The following is a 19,658-nucleotide window of genomic DNA, read 5'->3' as shown; positions in this document are numbered from 1 at the left end:
ATAAATAAATAAATATTATGAGAATAAAACAAGCCAATAACTGCAGGGGCCTATCAATTTTCTTGACTGGTTGCACGGTTTCGTAGTTACTGTATCAATGGGGACATTGCTCTTAATGACCAAACCACGAGGTTCCTGTCACCGCCACATATATTTTTCTGGCTGTGGTAAAATATTGTGAGTTGCTAAGTTTTAAACGGGAATTGCAACGTTTATATCTCCTTTTTTATTATTCAAAAAACAGAAAAAACGAGTTTTCAAAATGCGCATACAAATCGAATCATTGATGTCATAAATTCGTGTCAAAAGAAGCTCGAGTATAGGAAAGACTCATGATTATTGCAAGTGGTAGTAGGAACAAGAAACTATTGAGACGCCCACAATGTTGTTTAATTACGAGCCGCCCTTAATTTGTCCTCGTGTTTCCGAATGATGGAACCTGCCCTAATGGCCAATGTTTCTAATTTCACATCTAAAAGATACCCAAAATTCTCTTAAGAAATGATTCTTGTTCCCTCAACAAATGGGTAGGTGAGGTCAAACAATTACAATTTGTCTAGAACTTTTTTCAAATTCATATACTTATCATTTCTTGAATTTTTGCACGGAGACGGAAATTAAAGCACGATTTTGGTTAAAGGGTGCTGGATTTTGATGAGATAAGAAGAGACCAAAGTGCATGAAAAGTGTGTGCGTGGGACTACATGGACGTGCTTTTTTCTTCTCTTTTGGTGTGGTGAAATGAAAAGAGAACCTGACGTGGAAGACCTGGATTCTGGGAGATTATAATTTATAAGCACGATGATCAGAAAAGGTATATGATCAAAAATATCAAAGAGAAATCTAACATGGAAAAGATGAACCGAAAACTTATGATTTGACATGAAAATAACAAAAGCAAATAATCTATGCTCTGCTCTTTTCTTGAGGGCCAATTTTTTAAAAAATCAAATTCATCCTCATCTCATCTCTACTCTTCTTACTTAGGTTCTAAGGCATACTTTATTAGGAAGTGGGTTTTCTTCGATCATAAAAAGAAAATGGCTTTTAGTAAATTAGAAACATACTTTCAAATCCCTAAAAAGAGAAATTGTACGTTCTCTGATCTCTCTCTCACAATAATTTTTTTTTATTATTATTTTTGTTCTTGATATGTGTTTCTTAATGTTATTACTGGGTCCTCACTCCTTAGATTTTACCTATAAACTTAATTTTATGAGTCAAGTAAAAAATCTCATTTTCAAACTCCGACCGATACAATCATGTGTGTCTTATTATTAACAATGATCTTAATTTGTCACAACAGTTTTCAAAATTTTCAGAGCCGCACCAAAAAATTATCAAATCAGATCCAAGTCAAAAGGATAAGCACAGAGATTGTGGATTGTGGTGGTCCTGAAAACCAATTTCATGGACCTCCCAAGCTTTTGTGTAAGCACTATATTTGCATATAACCCGACCTAGTTTCTCTATTGCTCTATTGGTCAAACTGTCATGACATTTCCCATATCATGAAGCAATTTATGGGATATTTGCATTCAAGGAAAGAGACAATACGAATCCAGTGCGCGGTGATGTAGATAGTCGTTAACTAATGAAAGAATAAAGAATCAAAGCTGAGGGAGTCGAAGGAGCTTCAATGGCTTTTCTGTGGATTGCATCAACTCATTGCACCCACCTCAGCACAGATGTGACTTACGATTTTGCAGCCACAAATTATTGATATAGAGCATAGGCTGATTGTATATGTAGGCTGTATTTCTTTTGTACCACATCCGTATTTCATATGTTTGTGTGTGTGTGTATTTGCCCATGAGCGTCTTTTCCTAAACTTTGAACATTATTCAAATGGTGGTGCCATTTTCACACTTTTGTGATGTACATCGATCTCTTATTTATTAAAAAAAAGTCTTCGAATTAATAATTTTTCAATGTATTATCTTAACTCGTTTAATCTGTAGAAAAATATATCTATAAGTCTTTTTTTATACTATGTCGTACATGTAAGTCTCAATCTTATACTATGTCGTAATTATATAATAAATTGTATTGTTATTTATATAGAACTACGTCGGCTTATACTATGCCGTAATTATATAATAAATTTAGACTTAGAGATCAAAACTCATGACAAAACGCACGAAAAAATGTCTTTAATCAAATACTTGCTAAATAAAAAGGGGTCTGAAATGGTTCCCACGAAATTTCGAACCTATCCTAAACCGAGATCGTCAAAATCGACGTTAAATCGACGCATTGTAGGCTGATTTGCTGGTTTGTGTCCCAATGTTTGGTGGATTTATCTATTTATGGTGGTGTGGGGTCACTCAGAACAATGATGGCTAGCTTTTTACGACTATTGTGGATCCTTTTGTTGTTGACGCCATGGGCCAAAGTCTAAACAGGGCCCCCCCCGCCCCGTCCAAATACACACAGGACCAAGAAAAAAAGGCGGAAAGAAGAAAAAAAAAGAAAAAAGACAATCTTCACAGTCTCTTATTCCTCAATAAATCGATGTAGCTAAGGCTGAACTCACCTTCTCCACATGTATTCTGAATGATTTTGAAAAAAAAAAAAAAAAAGACTTGTTATAATAAACCTATTTTATTATGAGCATGATGGGTATGAAATTATTAATTATTAAGGTATGACTAATTTATATCTGTAATATCACATCAAATATAATAAAATAAGAGCATCTTTTCAGAAATAATATGGAGAATGAAGACACCGAACTGGAATCTGTTGTTTTGCCGATTAAAAACTGCACCATCTTCACAAGCTGCCAGTTTATAGAAAGCCCTTTCGATTAAAAAAACCAGTCTAATCAACTAATCAAAACATTGAATTAATAAGCGTTCGCTATTAGCCAAACAAAATAAAACCAAATTTCAAAAGTTTTGGAAAATTGTCCCGCTAGATGTTGCAATACGATTGGCCTTTAAACCCGCACCCACACAGCACTAAAAACAAATAAAAATAAATAAAGTGACGGCAAGAGAGACAGTGGAACTTCTGCTTCTACTAAACACACCAAAAAATTAAGGTTGCGTTTGAAATTGAGGTTGTACAGTTGTATTTTAAAAATTATAATATTAAAATATTTAATAAATATTAACTATTATAATTTAAAAGTTATATTGATATAATTTTTTATTTGTATAATAAAAAATCTATTATATATTTAATAATCTTATTAAAATTATTATTTAAAATTTACATTTACTATATATTATTAATTTTTATTTTATAATTATAATTTTTATTTTATAACAACTATAACTTTTAAATTATAATACTTCAATCTCAAAAACACCCTTAAAAAAAAAGAAAGGCAGCTTCGAATCCTTGGCTACACCCTAAAAAAAAAAGAAAAGGCAGCTTCGAATCCTTGGCTGCCAATAATGCAGCTAGCCTCTTCTTAAAGAACCCACAAACTCAAAGCCAATGGAATTGCATCCTTTCTCAAAGGTCCACATTACATTACATCGTAGACATATTACCTAATAAGTTTTACACGTGGCGGGACGTTATTGGCCCTCCGTCCTGCCAATGGATCAGATCAAATTTTGTCACATCCTGGATTGCACAGAAGCATAAAATGGATTTAAATGACTTAATGCTGTAATGTAGGTATCATAAAGATCGTTAATGGAGCTGAGCTTTATGCTATTGCTTTCATTACCATCTCTCTCTCTCTCTCTCATGTCATCAGCTGTGTCTTAAACTCTGGTGGGTGATTAAAGTAATTTTGAGATATTAGAGGTGGGGTTTATGCAAATTTCGTTGCATCTTCTCATTAGTTTAATAGTTTTTTTTGTGGATAGAGAGGTTGTTTCCCTTTCAGTTCACGCGGGCTTTATATATATATATATATATATATATATTAATTAATATTAATATTAAAATTTCACCACGTGCTTCACATTCGACGTGGCACAAAAGATGATATTTTGTGGACTACACAATATAATGATAGAGTAGCGTTGTATCAAGGCAATCGATTAACAATCAATCTTCCATCAAAGGCAATCAAAGCCATAATCATGCATACATTCATGGGTTTCTTTACATGTTCAAATATATATATAAATATATAATGAATTCTTAATTGGAAAATATATATTACTGAAAATGTCTAGTTTTCAAATGACTTGCGTGATTTTGTGGTAAGAAAATATTAACCGTTTCTCTTTTTCAGACATGTATAATTATCCCGACGAAAATATTTCTAATCTTGTTAGAGATCAGTAAAAAATCTAATAATTAATTATTATCCAAACCATGTTAATATTTTATTATTAGCTGTATATATATATAAACCTTTAAAGTGCATGTATCGCATTATTCAGGCCCCCCTTGGGTCGTGTTGCTTTTATTGATATAAATGTTTGAAACATGTTTAAGCTATCTTGGTTTATGTACAATAGAATTAAAAATAGGAATTCAACCGACATTTTCGTAAGTTTTAAATGGCATTTATGTAATATTTAAAATGAAAAAAAAATTCTTGTACAAATTGGGCATAAAAATTTGTATCTCAACAGTGTGCTAGATTAAGATTTTTTTTTTTTTTTGGGGTTTCGGATGTTCACTCACGAATCGGATGATTCGGGTCGGGTCGTCGAGCTTCTCAATACATACCAAAATCACAACCGGATTTCTAAACCGAAACAATTCGGGTAAGTTGAATTTAGTAGTGTTTTGGACAGAATGCCCACCACCAAATGACTATCCACTCATCGGTCACATACAAGTTTTGTTAAGTGGAAAGGAGGCAAGTGAAAAATAAAATAAAATAAATAAATAAATAAAAGAAAGAAATTAGCCTTATCCAGAAACATACCGTCCACTGATGATCGAGCCGTCCTCTTTGATTGTACGCTATTTCCACAGAAGGTAAAAAAACCAACAAATATCTTCAAAAAAACCCCAAAACACACGGATGTACAAACACAGCACCTGCCACCTCCTATCAACTGTACAAGGCCAACAGAGACGGGGAGGTGGGATGACGTGTTAAAAACAAGACCATATTCTTAAAATCACAAAATATAAAATATGCCACATTGCACGTTTTGATTTGCGCAGAGAATAATAATTAATAAAAAAAATACCAGCTGCTGCAAAGCTGAGCAGGTCGGTGCACGGGCCTCCCCAGTCCCCCCTCCCCACCCGATAGTTACCCCCCGCACCCACTTGTTGTGCTTGCGATTTTACTCCGTACGCCAACTTGCTCTTTTATTTTTTCCTTCTTGCAGACCCACAATAAACGCACGCAGCACACACAACCATAGAATAGATACCGCTTTCATTCTCTCTCTCTTTTGCTTAATTTTGAATTTGTCAAGGACGAACATTAATGGATGGATACGGGCCAATTAGATTTGATCGCGTCAGACTGTACGGCAGGAGATATATATATATATACATGTGCCGAAGATCTACTGTTTTATGATTGTTGAACGCACCACGTATTACTTTGCGTACGGACAGGATAAGGCAGTCCTTGCCCTTTCTCCTTGTGTAGTCTGAAAAAATCTTCATTTTTTATGACAGCGATTTTCTACCTTACATGTATTTAGAGATTTACGTTGTTATAAATTTTTATACGGAAAATAAATTCTTTTTCTCAATCTTACTCTTTTTATCTTAAAAAACGACGTTTATCACTCGATCAATAATTAGATGAACTATTATTAGTGTATGTCTTAGAAAAAAAAAAAGTTACATTTTTGAAAGGGTTTATTTAATCCTTCGGCATAATTCATTCTAGAGTTGAGGCATATATAATTTAATTTCTTCCATTATAAGATATATGAATTTTCCGGATTCTTGTTCTTTTCACGTGAGCTTATATGGACAAATAATTTCTGTAGATTTACAAAAGAGTTTGTTTGAGAGTGAGAGAGAGAGAGAGAGAGCATCTTCAAATAACGATAATAACTACCTACCAGGCTACCACGGTACCACCACAAATAGGCATATATTTCTCTTTGGTACAAATAAAAATTAGATGAAAAAAAAAAAAAAGGACAAAAAGGGAAAAAGGACAAACAAAAATGGTTAAAAAATTTAATTGCAGAGAGACAGATCCAAATTAGGACTTTAGGATGTAGCCACCCATAAAGCCTCCCAATTTAACAATCCCTTCTTATCGGGCTCACCTTCTTTGCACCTCCCTGTCCCTCGCCTCGGAAATTTCTTCTTAATTCCCATTTTACCCCCAAATTCTTTATGATTTCCATTCACCCCCTCCTCCTCTTCCTCTCCCATGTCTCCGTCATTTTCTACATCAAAATCACCCTCAACAACAGCAACATCACCATCTTCTTCCTCTTCTTCTTCGTCTTCGTCTTCGTCTTCGTCTTCTCGGTCTCCACAACTCGCGGCCACCGCGTCATTTTCAATCTGCTCATCGGAAATAGTATCTTTGTAAAGGCTAAGTCGAAGGCGGCCGTGGCTTCTTTCAGCTTGAAAGAGGGAGCAGCGAGGTGATGGGGCCTTCGTAGCTTTGATGATTAGCCGCCCGTCTTCCCTGTGGGGCCTCACTTGTAGCGATGCCACGCCACGTATCGTAGTCAATGGAGGAGGAAAATTTCGAGCAATCACTTTCTTGGCGGCTGCACATTTCTGTAATTCCACTTCCCTTCTTGGAGGAATATTCTTCCCGCCATTTTCTGAGAATATGCCGCAGCTGCTGCTGCCGTCGTCTTCAATTATTATATCAGTGCCCGTTTCGCTTCCAAGATTCTCAGTGCACAATTCCAAGCTCTTCTCACTGAGTGTGGATTTGGAGCGATTGTCCATAGGATGAACGTAGGTGGAGGTTGTTTCTTTATTCGTTGCTTCCAATTTGGAGCCATTGTTGGAGATGGCTTGGAGGAAGCTCCAGCAGTGCAAAGAAGATGAATCATCGGCAGCAGCAGTAGCTGAAGAGATTTGCTTTTCATCATCATCATCAGAATGGAATCGCTTTTCATCAACAAAACAAGATAATTTGAGGCTTATTGTTCTTGGCTCAAGCACTTGAAGTTGATGAGACTCAAGACGAGATTGTAAGCCTTGGCACACAATTGTTGCCATAATTGTACAAATGGTTATGGTTACTTAACAGAGGCAGGGGAGGGGGGAGAAGAAGAACAGAGGAGAAACAGAGGAAAAAGCAGAGGAATTGAGCTTGCGGAGTGTTTTTTTTTTCAATGAAAGGAACTGTGACTTGAGGGAAAATTGATAGAGAGGAGACGTTGAATATGAGGGATAAGTGAAGGGTGAGGATGTGAATTTGTAGTCCCAAAAGTGGCACGGCAGGAAGTGGCCTTTTTACACCACTTGAATTATATAATTCTTAACTCTGCCACACACTGCGAAAAGAGAATAAAGAAACAAAAATATTTAAATAATAGGGAAAAAGGGTGAACACCCTTTATTTTATTATTTTATTATTTTATTATTTATTTATTTGTATCTGGAGTTATTTTGTGCTGAGTTCCTGTTGGAGAAAATTTTGTTTTTAAATTTTTATAAAACTTTTTAGTACCAATCACATATAATATATAAGAATACGTAATGTATAAATTGTATCTTAAAATTTTAATTTGATTTTTTCTGCTGAAGTGATATAGGCTCCCAGATCACGATCCGTCACCACCACGCTTGTTAGATCACGATCCGTCACCAATGATCTTTCAGGTTATGACTCAGGTTTGATCTGCACTTAACGTGTTGATACCTTTATCACCACCAAAGCAACTAGTACGAGAAAATTTTTCTCTCAATAACAAAGAAAAAAATCTTTTTCTCTGATCTGTATAAAGTGGCTGCATCTTTATTTTGGGAGAAAATAAGCCTTTTTATATTTCTATTTAGTAGAAACCCTAGGCTCCATATTTATTTATTTTTTAATTCTATTAAAACCCTTTTGATTTAAATTAAAAAAAAATAAAACAAAAGTCACGTTACTTGTTTTAGTGTTATAGGGGCCCACTTTGTAAAATAACACAAGGCCCCTTATACTCAACCATATTAATGAAGCCTCCCACTAAATAATATATTTAGGCTTTTGACCTAAATAGCTAGTTATCTTACTTATAAATCTAATAGTGGTGCAGTCAATTAAATGAGCTAACCCGCGGATCATTTGAGAACATACAATAGTGGCTATAATAATTAGACATGTAATTAAACTAGCCCAATTATTTAATTTCAAATCTACTCCACTCAAATATTGGAACTGACCTCCATAATTATATGCTTAAATAATAATTCGTCCCAAGCCACATCGATTTCTTTACTGCATAATCATTTGTACAACATCGTTAATTAAATTGATATCTCAACTGTCCAATCGATTTAATTACATCTTATTCCTTGATACTTACTGGTTTTCTCTAATGATCATTTTTAACATACTAAATATATTGACACACTCTGGCCAGAGAATTATATGATCAAGTGTCGAAAACCCATCAAGAGATGTGTTGTATAAATTCTATATTGTTAATCTATAACTCCAATACTCATAATTGCTCCCACCAAGATACCGGATAATCTTGACTATAGGTGTGTGTCGTGCCCATTGGTAACTCAAATGGAATAACAATTACAATCATGAAATCATAACTAACTCAAGATTAAGATTACAGTAAAATCAACGCCTATGAGATTTAATAAGTCCGACAGTCATTTCAAGGTTAATTAAATCTCATATGTGATCCAGCTCAATGTAGTCAAATTACACCAGTATATTCATATATAATTAAGATAAATCATTTAATGAATTTACTATAGTCTAAACATATATAGAGCGTCCAATTCTATTTATCAACTGCGAACTAAATTTATTTAATCATAAGATAACTTGTATTTATATCTTCTGTGAATCCATATGATGATCACATAAATACATATAATATGATTAAATAGACTTTTTTAATATATATTTATATAATTGAAAATGTCTCAAATATTTTATTAATCAAAAAATAAATTAATATACTTTAAAAGGTCATATAATCCCAACAGTTTCATCATGTAGGCAGAAATTGGGTCTGCTTAGAATGTCCTTATACGGGCATATCAATGTTTTGGCTATTCATTTTTCTCTTACTTCAATAGAAAGCCAACAAAAGGCCAAGGAGCAGATGATCCTCCCTATATTTTTCTTGATACTTTGATAGCGATTGCTTGTTTTTCCTCCATTTTTCTTACTTTATTAAAAAATATGAAAAAAAAAGGCATGTTATTGTTTCATGAATGATTCATGTGTCCAGAAGTCAAAACATGCATTAATTGAATTCAAAAGGAATAAATAATATGATAACATCAAGCCCCAGCACCTTTGAAATTTGTTGGAATTGAAGTTACATATGTGGACATATATCATCAAGCGCGCCGAACATGTCAGACTAAACATGTATTATTATTATTATTATTAAGACTGGTTTTGTCACAACTGTGTGTGTATACATATATTTAATAATGTTTGGTTAAAAATAGGTAAAAAAAAATGTTGCCATTAGAAAGCACAAAATTTTTTTCTTATTATTGATGGGATTGGTATGAAAATATTCTTCTCAAAATTTATGGTAGGGTATGTGGCTGTCGGTTTTTTTAGATCCAATTTATGACTATTTTGTTTTCCTTAAGACATAATTATATATCAATGGAGCATGCATATAACTATTGAACCATTTTGAAATCCCACAAAAAACCCTTTACTTTGTACTCTCTTTTTTTTTTTTTTCATTTTTTCTTAAAGTCTGGATATAGTTCAAATTAATTTTTTAAAATTTAAACTTGATTACTAATTAAAAAATTATTTAAAAAATACTCAGCAAAGTCCTTCCGCCATTTACATTTTTTTTTTTGAAAAAGAAATTCTCATTAAATCAAGATCTACAAAACTAAAAAATAACAAGATAGTTCCTACAAAAAAAAAAAATCGTTAATTAATACAAAAGAACTTCCGGCCATTACATTGAACTTAAGTAATACACCTACTGATTTATTATCGGGCGTACTCTCATTTATAAAATCAATATAAATGGATATGTTTAAAGACTGTTGTGTTTATTTAGTTATTTTGTAACCATATAAAATTTGAAGTTAGATATAAAATTAGGTTATGCCGTGACGACCTAATCTAAAAAATTAAATTCATTCATGTTCTATGTCGTGCTTGTGTTACACCCAATTTTAAATGATTCGCACAACACTTGTTAAAATATGAGTTCGACATGGATCTATTTGGACTCTCGCATTACGTTAAATCGTGTATTCATGTTGAATCATGCCATATCGACTCAATCTAATTTACACTTGTTAAAGTGTTTGATAACACCTCATTTTTATTTGACAGTTAAATATTTAACAACCATCCCCAACTAAGTTCTTGATAGCCAGTAGTTCCATTCCAGATCATTAGCAACAGGGATCGAAAGTCACGGTACGTCAATCCCTAAACAAAAATTAGTTTATATGCGGTCAAGGCATGCATGTGATTGTCCTTTTCCACTTTACTAACATATGCTTCAAGTTGAAAAATTCCAGGTTGGTTTCAACGGTTTGGTTTGCATTAACATCATTCTGTTCCCTTCTCTATCATGGTTTTCCATTAACTCATAACCTTAAAATCTCCAGCTAGCCATGAAATTAACACTCTTGTTGTACGGATCGTAAAGCTTTCATTACATACATAAATCTAAAAAAAAAAACATTTGAAAAAGAAAGAAGTGATCCTCCACTAATTAGCCCAGTAATCTTAGCCACCCTTTCTTTTTAATTTGTCGGCTAGGTGCTACCCTATGAACCCTAATCTTGATTAAAATATCAAAGACTAAATCAAAGTTTCAAAAAGATATTTTAATGAAGTACAAGCACTGAAGCTTTACCCACTTCCAATTCATAGGCCATGTGAGGTTGCACAACAAGTGACCTACCCTAAAATGTTTAAAGTATATGCCAAGTTTACTTGGCCTACAAAAAAGCTGTGTTAGGACTCATTCCTATTTGAGAGCTTAGCGGTTGTAGGTTGCCTTGTATAGAAAAGTTGGTTCAAATTCTTGCATTGCTTGCACAGTTGCACTGTATAAAGAGAAAAAAAAAAAGAAATTAAAAAGAAAGCAAATGGGCTTCATCATCGGATTCAGCTGTGAACAGAAAAAATTTTGTACATGGACTGTACAAAATTGATTTCCCATGCTACCTTTTTGTTGATTTATACAGGAACATTAAACATTTGATGGAAAGGTGGGGCTAATGAGGGATGGCAGAAATCTGATGATAGATCATCAAAAAGGAGAAGATATAAATCTGACAAAGGACCAATGCATGGAAGCCAAAATATACCATTTAAAAAAATAGTTTTAAATAAGAAATGTGATCAGTATTATTGTACCATATTCTATCAAACAATATTCAGCTTCAATTTTATTTAACTTTTGTATTTGTTGAAATGTTTTGCTTTGTTTTTTATGTCATTTCCAAGAAAGAAGTATATGCTGGCTTACTTTACTAAGTGGTTAATTTATTAATTATTATGTGTTTATCACTTAACTCAAACTTATAAATATGTGGAAATAAAATCTTATATTCAAGATCAAAATCATATTAATCTAATATACATAAAAATATATACAGGAGTCCTGAGGATTTTTTCTCCCTGTCAAACCAGTAGTGTTATTGTCAAGCAGGCAAAATTGACCTTTTTGGCATAATTTTTTCTTCTCTTAATTCTAAGATGTGAAAATAGATAACAGCCACTAAATATCAATTAGCTTAGTTATTTCTTGGATAAGATACTTTGTAAGTCAAAAAACATCAACCAAATGGTCATGAAAAGTCTTAATAGAGAATGATCGGGGCCATAATTCCATGTATCACGAACCTCCAACAAGCCAAATAAAATAAATAAATAAAGATTAAGACTTTGAAGAAATGAGGATAACGTTTGATCTATATATATATAGAGAGATATATATATATATATATATATATATCTCAACAATTGATGAATTAATTCTTTTTTGAAAAATAACCTTCTTATCTCAATATCTTCCAAATTGAGTAATGCTCGAGATATAAACAAGCATGCTTTTCAGCTTACTGCTTACCTTCTAGTACAACAAATCTTCTCTCTGTTACTGGTATGTTAACTAAGATATAAACGAAAGTTAAAGCATGAAAAATGCATCAGAAGGAGAGAAGCTATCTGCCTATATGGGATTTCTTTTGACTTTGTGTTTAAGCCTATTATGCTTAGCACTGTGCATGAAATAGAAAGGTTGATGAAATTTAACTAATTAAATAATTTACATATCAGAATCCATCATCGTTTTGTTTGAATTTATTTTCAAGTAAATGGAGGATCTTTTAACTTATAATACGTCATGTCACCCTTGGCCTTCAGTGAAGTCGTAAAGTTAAGCTTTTAATATTTTCATCACACAATCATTTATTTAATTGAAGACTTTATTATTAAAGACAACAGAATCCAGTTCATGGCTTACACCAGCATTTAAACAAAAACATGCACTTCCCACCTTACATTTTTGACCACGTTAGTGCCACCACCTTTCCATTTCATTAGTTCTTTAATTATGAATAATCGTTCTTTAATTTAATTAATTTATCAACTTAAAGGAAACAAAATAATGGGAGCCCTTGATCGGTACGTAATCCATGCAAACTTGTTATGAAACTACTGGGTCGTTATATGCATTGAGTCATGAAAAACAAATTAAAAAGCTTGAATTTAATAAAAGTAAGATTATTATTAATCTATGCATCTTCAAGCTGGGGCTATACAAATAGACTGGTGATGACGATGTTCAGAGTTTCTGAATTTGGACTTAATTTGCAAGTTGTAGTAATCGGTGTTTAATTTGCATAATTGTTGATGGCACTGTTGAGGAATTTAACCGTACTATGTCACACAAAGTTGAAGAGACAGAAGGAATAATCTTTCTTCGATACATATTAAGTCAGATTAAGTAGCTTGATTCAATTATTACGGGCATTAGTATGACTAATTCAGAAGACGTGTTTATTAAGTTTCTAAAGTTTCAAAATCAGAAGACGGCCATGCATGCTGCTGCTTGGCTGGCAGAATATTTTGACCCTGAATACATTGTACTATCGAATCTCTTGGCCCAAATTTTTCTACGTTTTGAGCGCATATTTTCCACCTGTTCTTGTCTATCAAATTAATGCCACGTATTTAATTATGAAATCGGATAACTCTATCATACCCTACTTCAGTTATGTTAGAGAAACCGTTAAACCCAAAGCAAAGTTACATATGTGCATGTTAGATCGATAAAACCTTTTATACTCAAAAGTTATATATGTTAGAGGACGCGGCTAGCTAGACCTAAAAAACGAAGTGTGCATCGATCGGTTTAGAGAAACCGCAAGCTAATTAATGAGCAGGGTCTAACATTAATAAGAAAAGATTAATAATCAAAATGCCAATGTTAGTACTAAAGATAAATCTAAATAACTTATATACACACACAAAGAAAAATATATATAAATATTCCATGTGGGAACATATTTACACATCGTAAAATTAAGGTTAAGGTTTGACCCTGAATACATTTAGTATTCAAGATTTTCCTCCTAAGGGTAAGTAGATCCTGACTGTTGAAAGAAATTGACGGTAAATAACAACATTTAGTATTTTTTTACTATTGTAGTACGTGCCAAATTCGAATAATTGAAAAAGGATTATATCTAGGTAGTTGTTAAGTTACATAATCATATAATTTACATCAACCCAACATTCGCTACCACTAACGCATATTTGGTTTTTTTTTTTTTTATGTTTTTATGTTGTAGCAAGTGTTGGGTTGATGTATATTTATAGGTATAAAAAAATAGATTTCTATTTTTAATTTATTGCAACAAGTGAATGAATTTGCAAACGTCATAATAAGAACAACAAGCTAGAGCTAGGGCAGGAATTAAAGCAGTCAAATATGAAGGCACCTATCGACTTTTATTAGTAGTTTTCTTAGTTGATTCAACATTGTCTACAATAATGCAGGACTTTCTTTCTCCGTCCAGAAAATATCAGTCACTTGCACAAATACATTGGAAAAGAGAACTGATTTAATACTGCACCAGTTGTGGATCCATGTAAAATAGCACTGAAAGATGCTGCAATTTGCACACTTGGACTTCACTATCAGTGTATAGGCATCATACTTTAACTTAGAATAATAAATACATACTTTCAAAAATTTTCATACAAAATTACCTCTGAAAAAATAGGCAGTTGTTAAGTTATATTATATGTAATTTTCAACAACTCAAAATTAATAATTCAATACAAGAGAATAGGAGTATGTGAAACAAATGAAAGGTCATACGTACGCAATTACATTTAAGTTTATTATAAGTTACATTATATATAATTTAGTAAGTCCTAAAAGAATAAGAGCACATAACTATCCGTCTTTTATTATTTTATGTTCCTAAGCTTAGAGAGAGAGAGAAAAAAAAAAAGGGACATGACACATTTGCATATATTATAAAACATTAAAGAAAGTCTCCAGGTGGGTAGCAAGAATAATGCTCATATCAAGTTAATATGATTGACCAATCCTCCGGCTATTTCATGCGTCCCTTGAATTTTTAATTTGTTCAGTTTCATAGAGAACAAGGAATCAATAAAAGAAAGACAGTCAGAAAACACGCAAAGGATTCCTAAAAATCGAATATTTCCTAATTTAGAAGGTGAATATAACTTTCAACCATTGAAAATTCATCAGCAGTTACCAAAAGGAGAGGGAGGACAAGAAAAGAGATGGACCAAAGTTTTCTTCTCTATGAACAACGGGAATTTTTCCAAAAATTGTTACATATTAATTTTTTTCTCTGATTTTCGCATTTTTTTTATAAACGTATTCAACTATATTTATATACACGTACCACCAGAATACTATTTGTAGTACAATACTACCCCAGGCTGAGAAATTAAACCTCAAGTTTTTTAAGGTTTTTTTTTTGTTTACCCCAAAATTTTCTTTTATATCCTGCAATTCTGATATATCAATATGTATATTCTTTTATATATATATATATATATATATATATATATATATATATATGTACAAATGACAAAAACCTAATGTAAAGTGTATGCGTTGGGAGCACCGAAGGTCTTTTTGAACATCTATCAAATTATGTCCCCAAGACGAAGGAGAAAGAGATATTAAATGTCACTCGAGATAAATTAATACAGTCTAGAATTATATATAGGAAGTTGATGCTTTTGATATTTTCTTCCATTAATCCATATGCTGTCAATTTATGAATAAAAAAACCAGATAGATATTTGTACACATAGGAAAAACATAAGCATCTATAACACACACACATGTTCTCACATGCATGATGAACATTTGGGTACATAGTTTGACTGAAAGTGCATGCATTTTCTTGTTCAGTATGTAAAAAAGAAAAGAAAAGAAGTGATAGTATTCTAACTATAACTTCAGTCACAACGATGCTGACTGTTAATGGAATAACAAGCATTAATAATACATCTTCGGTCAGATAGAAACCGACAGCCACATGATCAATCAATTTGGTGATTGTGGATAATGAAATTGCGTGAAGCACGTATTCGGTGTTGCGAGATCAACAACCAAATTTCGCAATCTTTTAAAGATTCATGGCAAGTCCAAAGTCATTTTAGGCGACATGTGATCAACTTCATCGGTAAGTGAAGCATTGACTGATGAAACAGACAGCCATAATTTGCTCCAAATTTATCGAGGCTGAGGCTCCACCACCCACACTGTACGTTAGCGCATATCATGCATGAGAATATGTAGCGAGTCCTAAGAATTGAAACCATGACTTTGACAATTCACCGGGTCCAAGCAAACATTCTTCCGGTAACATGACTTGTCACTTAATTCTTGTTCTCGGAGGCTAAAGAAGATACGTGAGTCTGGTAATTGATTTAATTGATAAACTAACGTTTGAGGTTCCAGTTTTGTACGTTCAGATAAAAACTTGAAAATATGTTTTTTTATAAACATTGTAAATTAAACACTGAAAATTAGGAAAAAATAAATAATAATAACAAGAAAGGCAAAAGGTAAAAAGAGTTCATTTCAAGGCTGGATGACGTAACTTAATTGAAACATCCTCCTGAACCAAATTGCAATTTATAAGTTTCATAACTGCAATCAAATACATATGCTATTTTCTTTCTTTTCTTTTTTTTTTTAAAGAATTACAAGCATGGTAATATATAGGTTTTAGAGATGGCAAAATGTTGAGTTTAGCCTCGGAATTTTTTTTTTTGACCGGGCCTAAAAACCCTAATTTTATATTTTACATTTTTTAAATAATTATTTTCCTTTTCTTTACAAATTTTTAGTTTATAATTTTCTTTTATTATATCAAGATTTAAAATTTTTGCTTAAAATATCTTAAACTATAAATACAAGTTATGAGACTATGAGTGAGTTAAATCAACATTAAAATATATATTTTAATTAAATAAAATGTTTAATTATTTATTTATTTTTTAGGCTTTTGAGTCGGACTCATAATTTTTAAGTGAAGTCCAAACCCAACCTAAGCCTGGCTTGAAACACCTAGACTCTAGGGTTGGTAAATTAAGGACTTTGGGCCAGATTTTTTCAAGTTCAGGCCCAAGCCCATTAGAGTAGAAGTGCAAGAGTTGGATCTGAGCTGGGCTTACTATGGGCCTGGGTTGGGTTTGGCCAAGACTTGGCTTTTACTTGTTTTTTTTTTAAAAAAATGGAATTGTTGTGGATTTAAAAGAAGTTAATAATTAAGTTGTTATAATCAACAATTAATTAAAGAAAATAAATATTTTAAAATAAAATAATAAATAAAGAAAATACAGTAAATAAAAGTTTAGATATTTAATTTTGTAGTACTGGATTCTCTAATTCAAGTACTCTTTTAATTAATTAATACTTAAAAGAAAGTTAAGTATTATAATTTTAAATTTTTTTATTGATCATTAATATATAAATTAGGGATTTAAACTTTCTTTTTTATTATTTTTTAAATTTAAATTTATTTTTATTAAAAAAAAGAAGATTTAAGTTTGATCCGAACATTTTTACCATCTCTACTAGACTTAGATCAGGTTGTACATTTTACCATCCCTAATAAGCTTGACTCTTGTTTTTCCCACCAACAGCAAGTAGCAATCTTGTTTCATTATCTCTTGAGTTTCTAGGCACACTAGTTTCTAAAATAATTTATGAGCAATAACTTCCATATTATTAGAAATTATCTAAACGTTTTATAGTTCTTTTATCACGATTTCTAAACTTCTCGTGCCATGCATATTGAGATAACTTTCAATTGCACATCCCTTGAGGTTTTGGAGAAATCCCTTAAAATTTTTGTTCTTATGAAATAAAAATATGCGTAATACATAATATAAAATTTTAAAGTTGAGCAAAATGTGAAAATGCCCGTCTTATTCTTTTTCAGTCAATTACCTATGTTTACAATATACTGTTTTTAGCCCCCAAATAAAAAGGTAACTACTTGTTTTCAAGAAAGTATATAATATCAGTATTTCGTATAATTTATAAAAATTGCCTTATTTTCTATTAAAATATGCATCAATGTTATTATATGACTTCCAAAATGGTAATAATAAAACTATATAAATTATGAAAAGCGCGTCGAAACAGATTATCCTATGTCAAGATTTGTACCCTAATATGCATAATAACTCCATTAAAGATGATCGTACTTATATGTCATCAAAATCTTTGGGGCACGTTAATTGTAAATAAATTTGATCATTGTAGAAGAAAAATAAATTAGTTAACCATAGTTTTAGTAAGAAATTACATAAAATATTTATTGATATTTAACCATACGTATTACATGTGTCCGTGGCTCTATTATTCTAAATAATTATAAATAGTTAAATAAATAAAATCAGCCCAATCACCACCATGGCCCATGGAGGTTAGCTAATCATTCATTAACAAATAAATATCGTTTTAAGTCTCCTTCGTACATGTGTTTTCCTTCTTTTGTTGGGTTTTTAATGAGCCAGTTTTCTAATCAAGCATTAGCCAAAACCTCCATCATTTTCAGTGGGTGCTGAAAATCTGATTAATTAAATATGAAATCTAGCACTTTGATACTAAACATGTCTCATAACTTTCTTTCTTTAGTAGTAAATTGAGGGGAATGACATGCCTTGCATAACTGACTTACCATTTTCTCTCTCTTTTTTACTCTTATAAATATTCAACATTCTTATGTAAATAATTGTGTACTTTGGTGTATTATTAATTGCATTTTTTGGGATAGAGTGAGGGAAATTCACCATCAAGTTCAAGCTGAACATTTACACATGGATTCTTCTAAGCTGGTATGATTAAGTTAAAAATGATTTTTATTGCGTCATGTGTGATTTCTTGACAATATCGCATTACTTTAGTATCGTTTTCTAAAATTAATTTATGCTTTTATGAGTAAGAATCCGCTGAATTTTGTTCAAACTTATTTTTTAACAAAACAAGATCTAGAAAACGCAAAATTTTCTTGCATTTTCTTCATTAGTTTTGCGAAAAGTGCAGCGAGTATATCAAGTGAAACACACCTTTCAGATCAGTGATTCATTGAATAAATATTTATAGTATTGAACAATTACTATAAAGTTGGATTTTTCAATATTTGGGAAGAATGCAAAATTTATTACTTTCATTTTTTTTCTTTTTTAATATAAAATTAGAAGAGTGATCGGATCCATAAAATTTAAGCACTCCACGTGTTGTATAGTTATAAATTTTTGTTTATGCATGTTTGCTTGTTTAATTGGTATGTTACATGTAAACTTATTAGATTACAATAAGTAGAATTTTACCCGATCGCTCGGATCAAAGGAGAGGTTATTCTTTGATGCATGCAATAATATTTAAAAAGATATTTCAAGAGTGATCGAGATTCATAAATTTTAAGCACTCCACGTGTTGTATGCAGATTATATAATAAAACTTTCAAATACGTATTTTCCTTAATTGGTATGTGTAATAAACTGATTAGATTACGATAAACTATTATAAATAAACATGTTACTGGATCTTTCGGATCAGATCAATGAAGAAAATTGGTATGTATGTATAGATTATAAATCTTGATTCTTCACACTTGGAAGTGCGTTCTCTCTTAATTGTAGTCTAATACAGGTTTTTCACGGGTTTTATGGGCATGATACCAATGCAAATACATTACGCTATCAGGCCCATAAACTCATGTTTTATCCAGTCCATTATTTTGGTCCTACAGACCCGGCCCGATAAATCAAACCCACTTAACAACAAAATCAATTTTAAGAAAAATGAGAAAAACAAAAGAAATTAGAACTAAGGAGAAAGTCTAGAGTATCTTCCACATGGCACATCCATCCACATGTAAATGTAACTGTCATGTACTGATATCACATTCCCCCTTCCGTTACACCCAAATATACGTGCATGAACGAAGCAACTATGACATGTATAGGTAGAGTCGTATCATATGCATATATAAATATATTATATATTTTTATAAAATAAGTTTGAACACAATATATATATTTTATATATTTAGATATGAATAAAATTATAAAATAATATGTAAGTATGTACATTATA

The 19,658-nt window shown here is 31.8% G+C and overlaps 1 protein-coding gene across 1 annotated transcript; it reads right to left on the bottom strand.

Moving 5' to 3' along the window:
• Window positions 1-6,108: 6,108 nt before the first annotated feature.
• On the bottom strand, window positions 6,109-7,086 carry LOC102613608 (protein FANTASTIC FOUR 3-like). Its single transcript, XM_006489269.4, has one exon. The coding sequence runs from the start codon at window positions 7,084-7,086 to the stop codon at window positions 6,109-6,111; it is 978 nt and encodes a 325-aa protein (XP_006489332.1).
• Between the last annotated feature and the right edge of the window lie 12,572 nt (window positions 7,087-19,658).

The sequence above is a fragment of the Citrus sinensis genome, chromosome 1 (genome assembly GCF_022201045.2).
Source record: "Citrus sinensis cultivar Valencia sweet orange chromosome 1, DVS_A1.0, whole genome shotgun sequence".
Taxonomy (NCBI): domain Eukaryota; kingdom Viridiplantae; phylum Streptophyta; class Magnoliopsida; order Sapindales; family Rutaceae; genus Citrus; species Citrus sinensis.
This window is presented reverse-complemented; position numbering and strand designations above follow the sequence as displayed.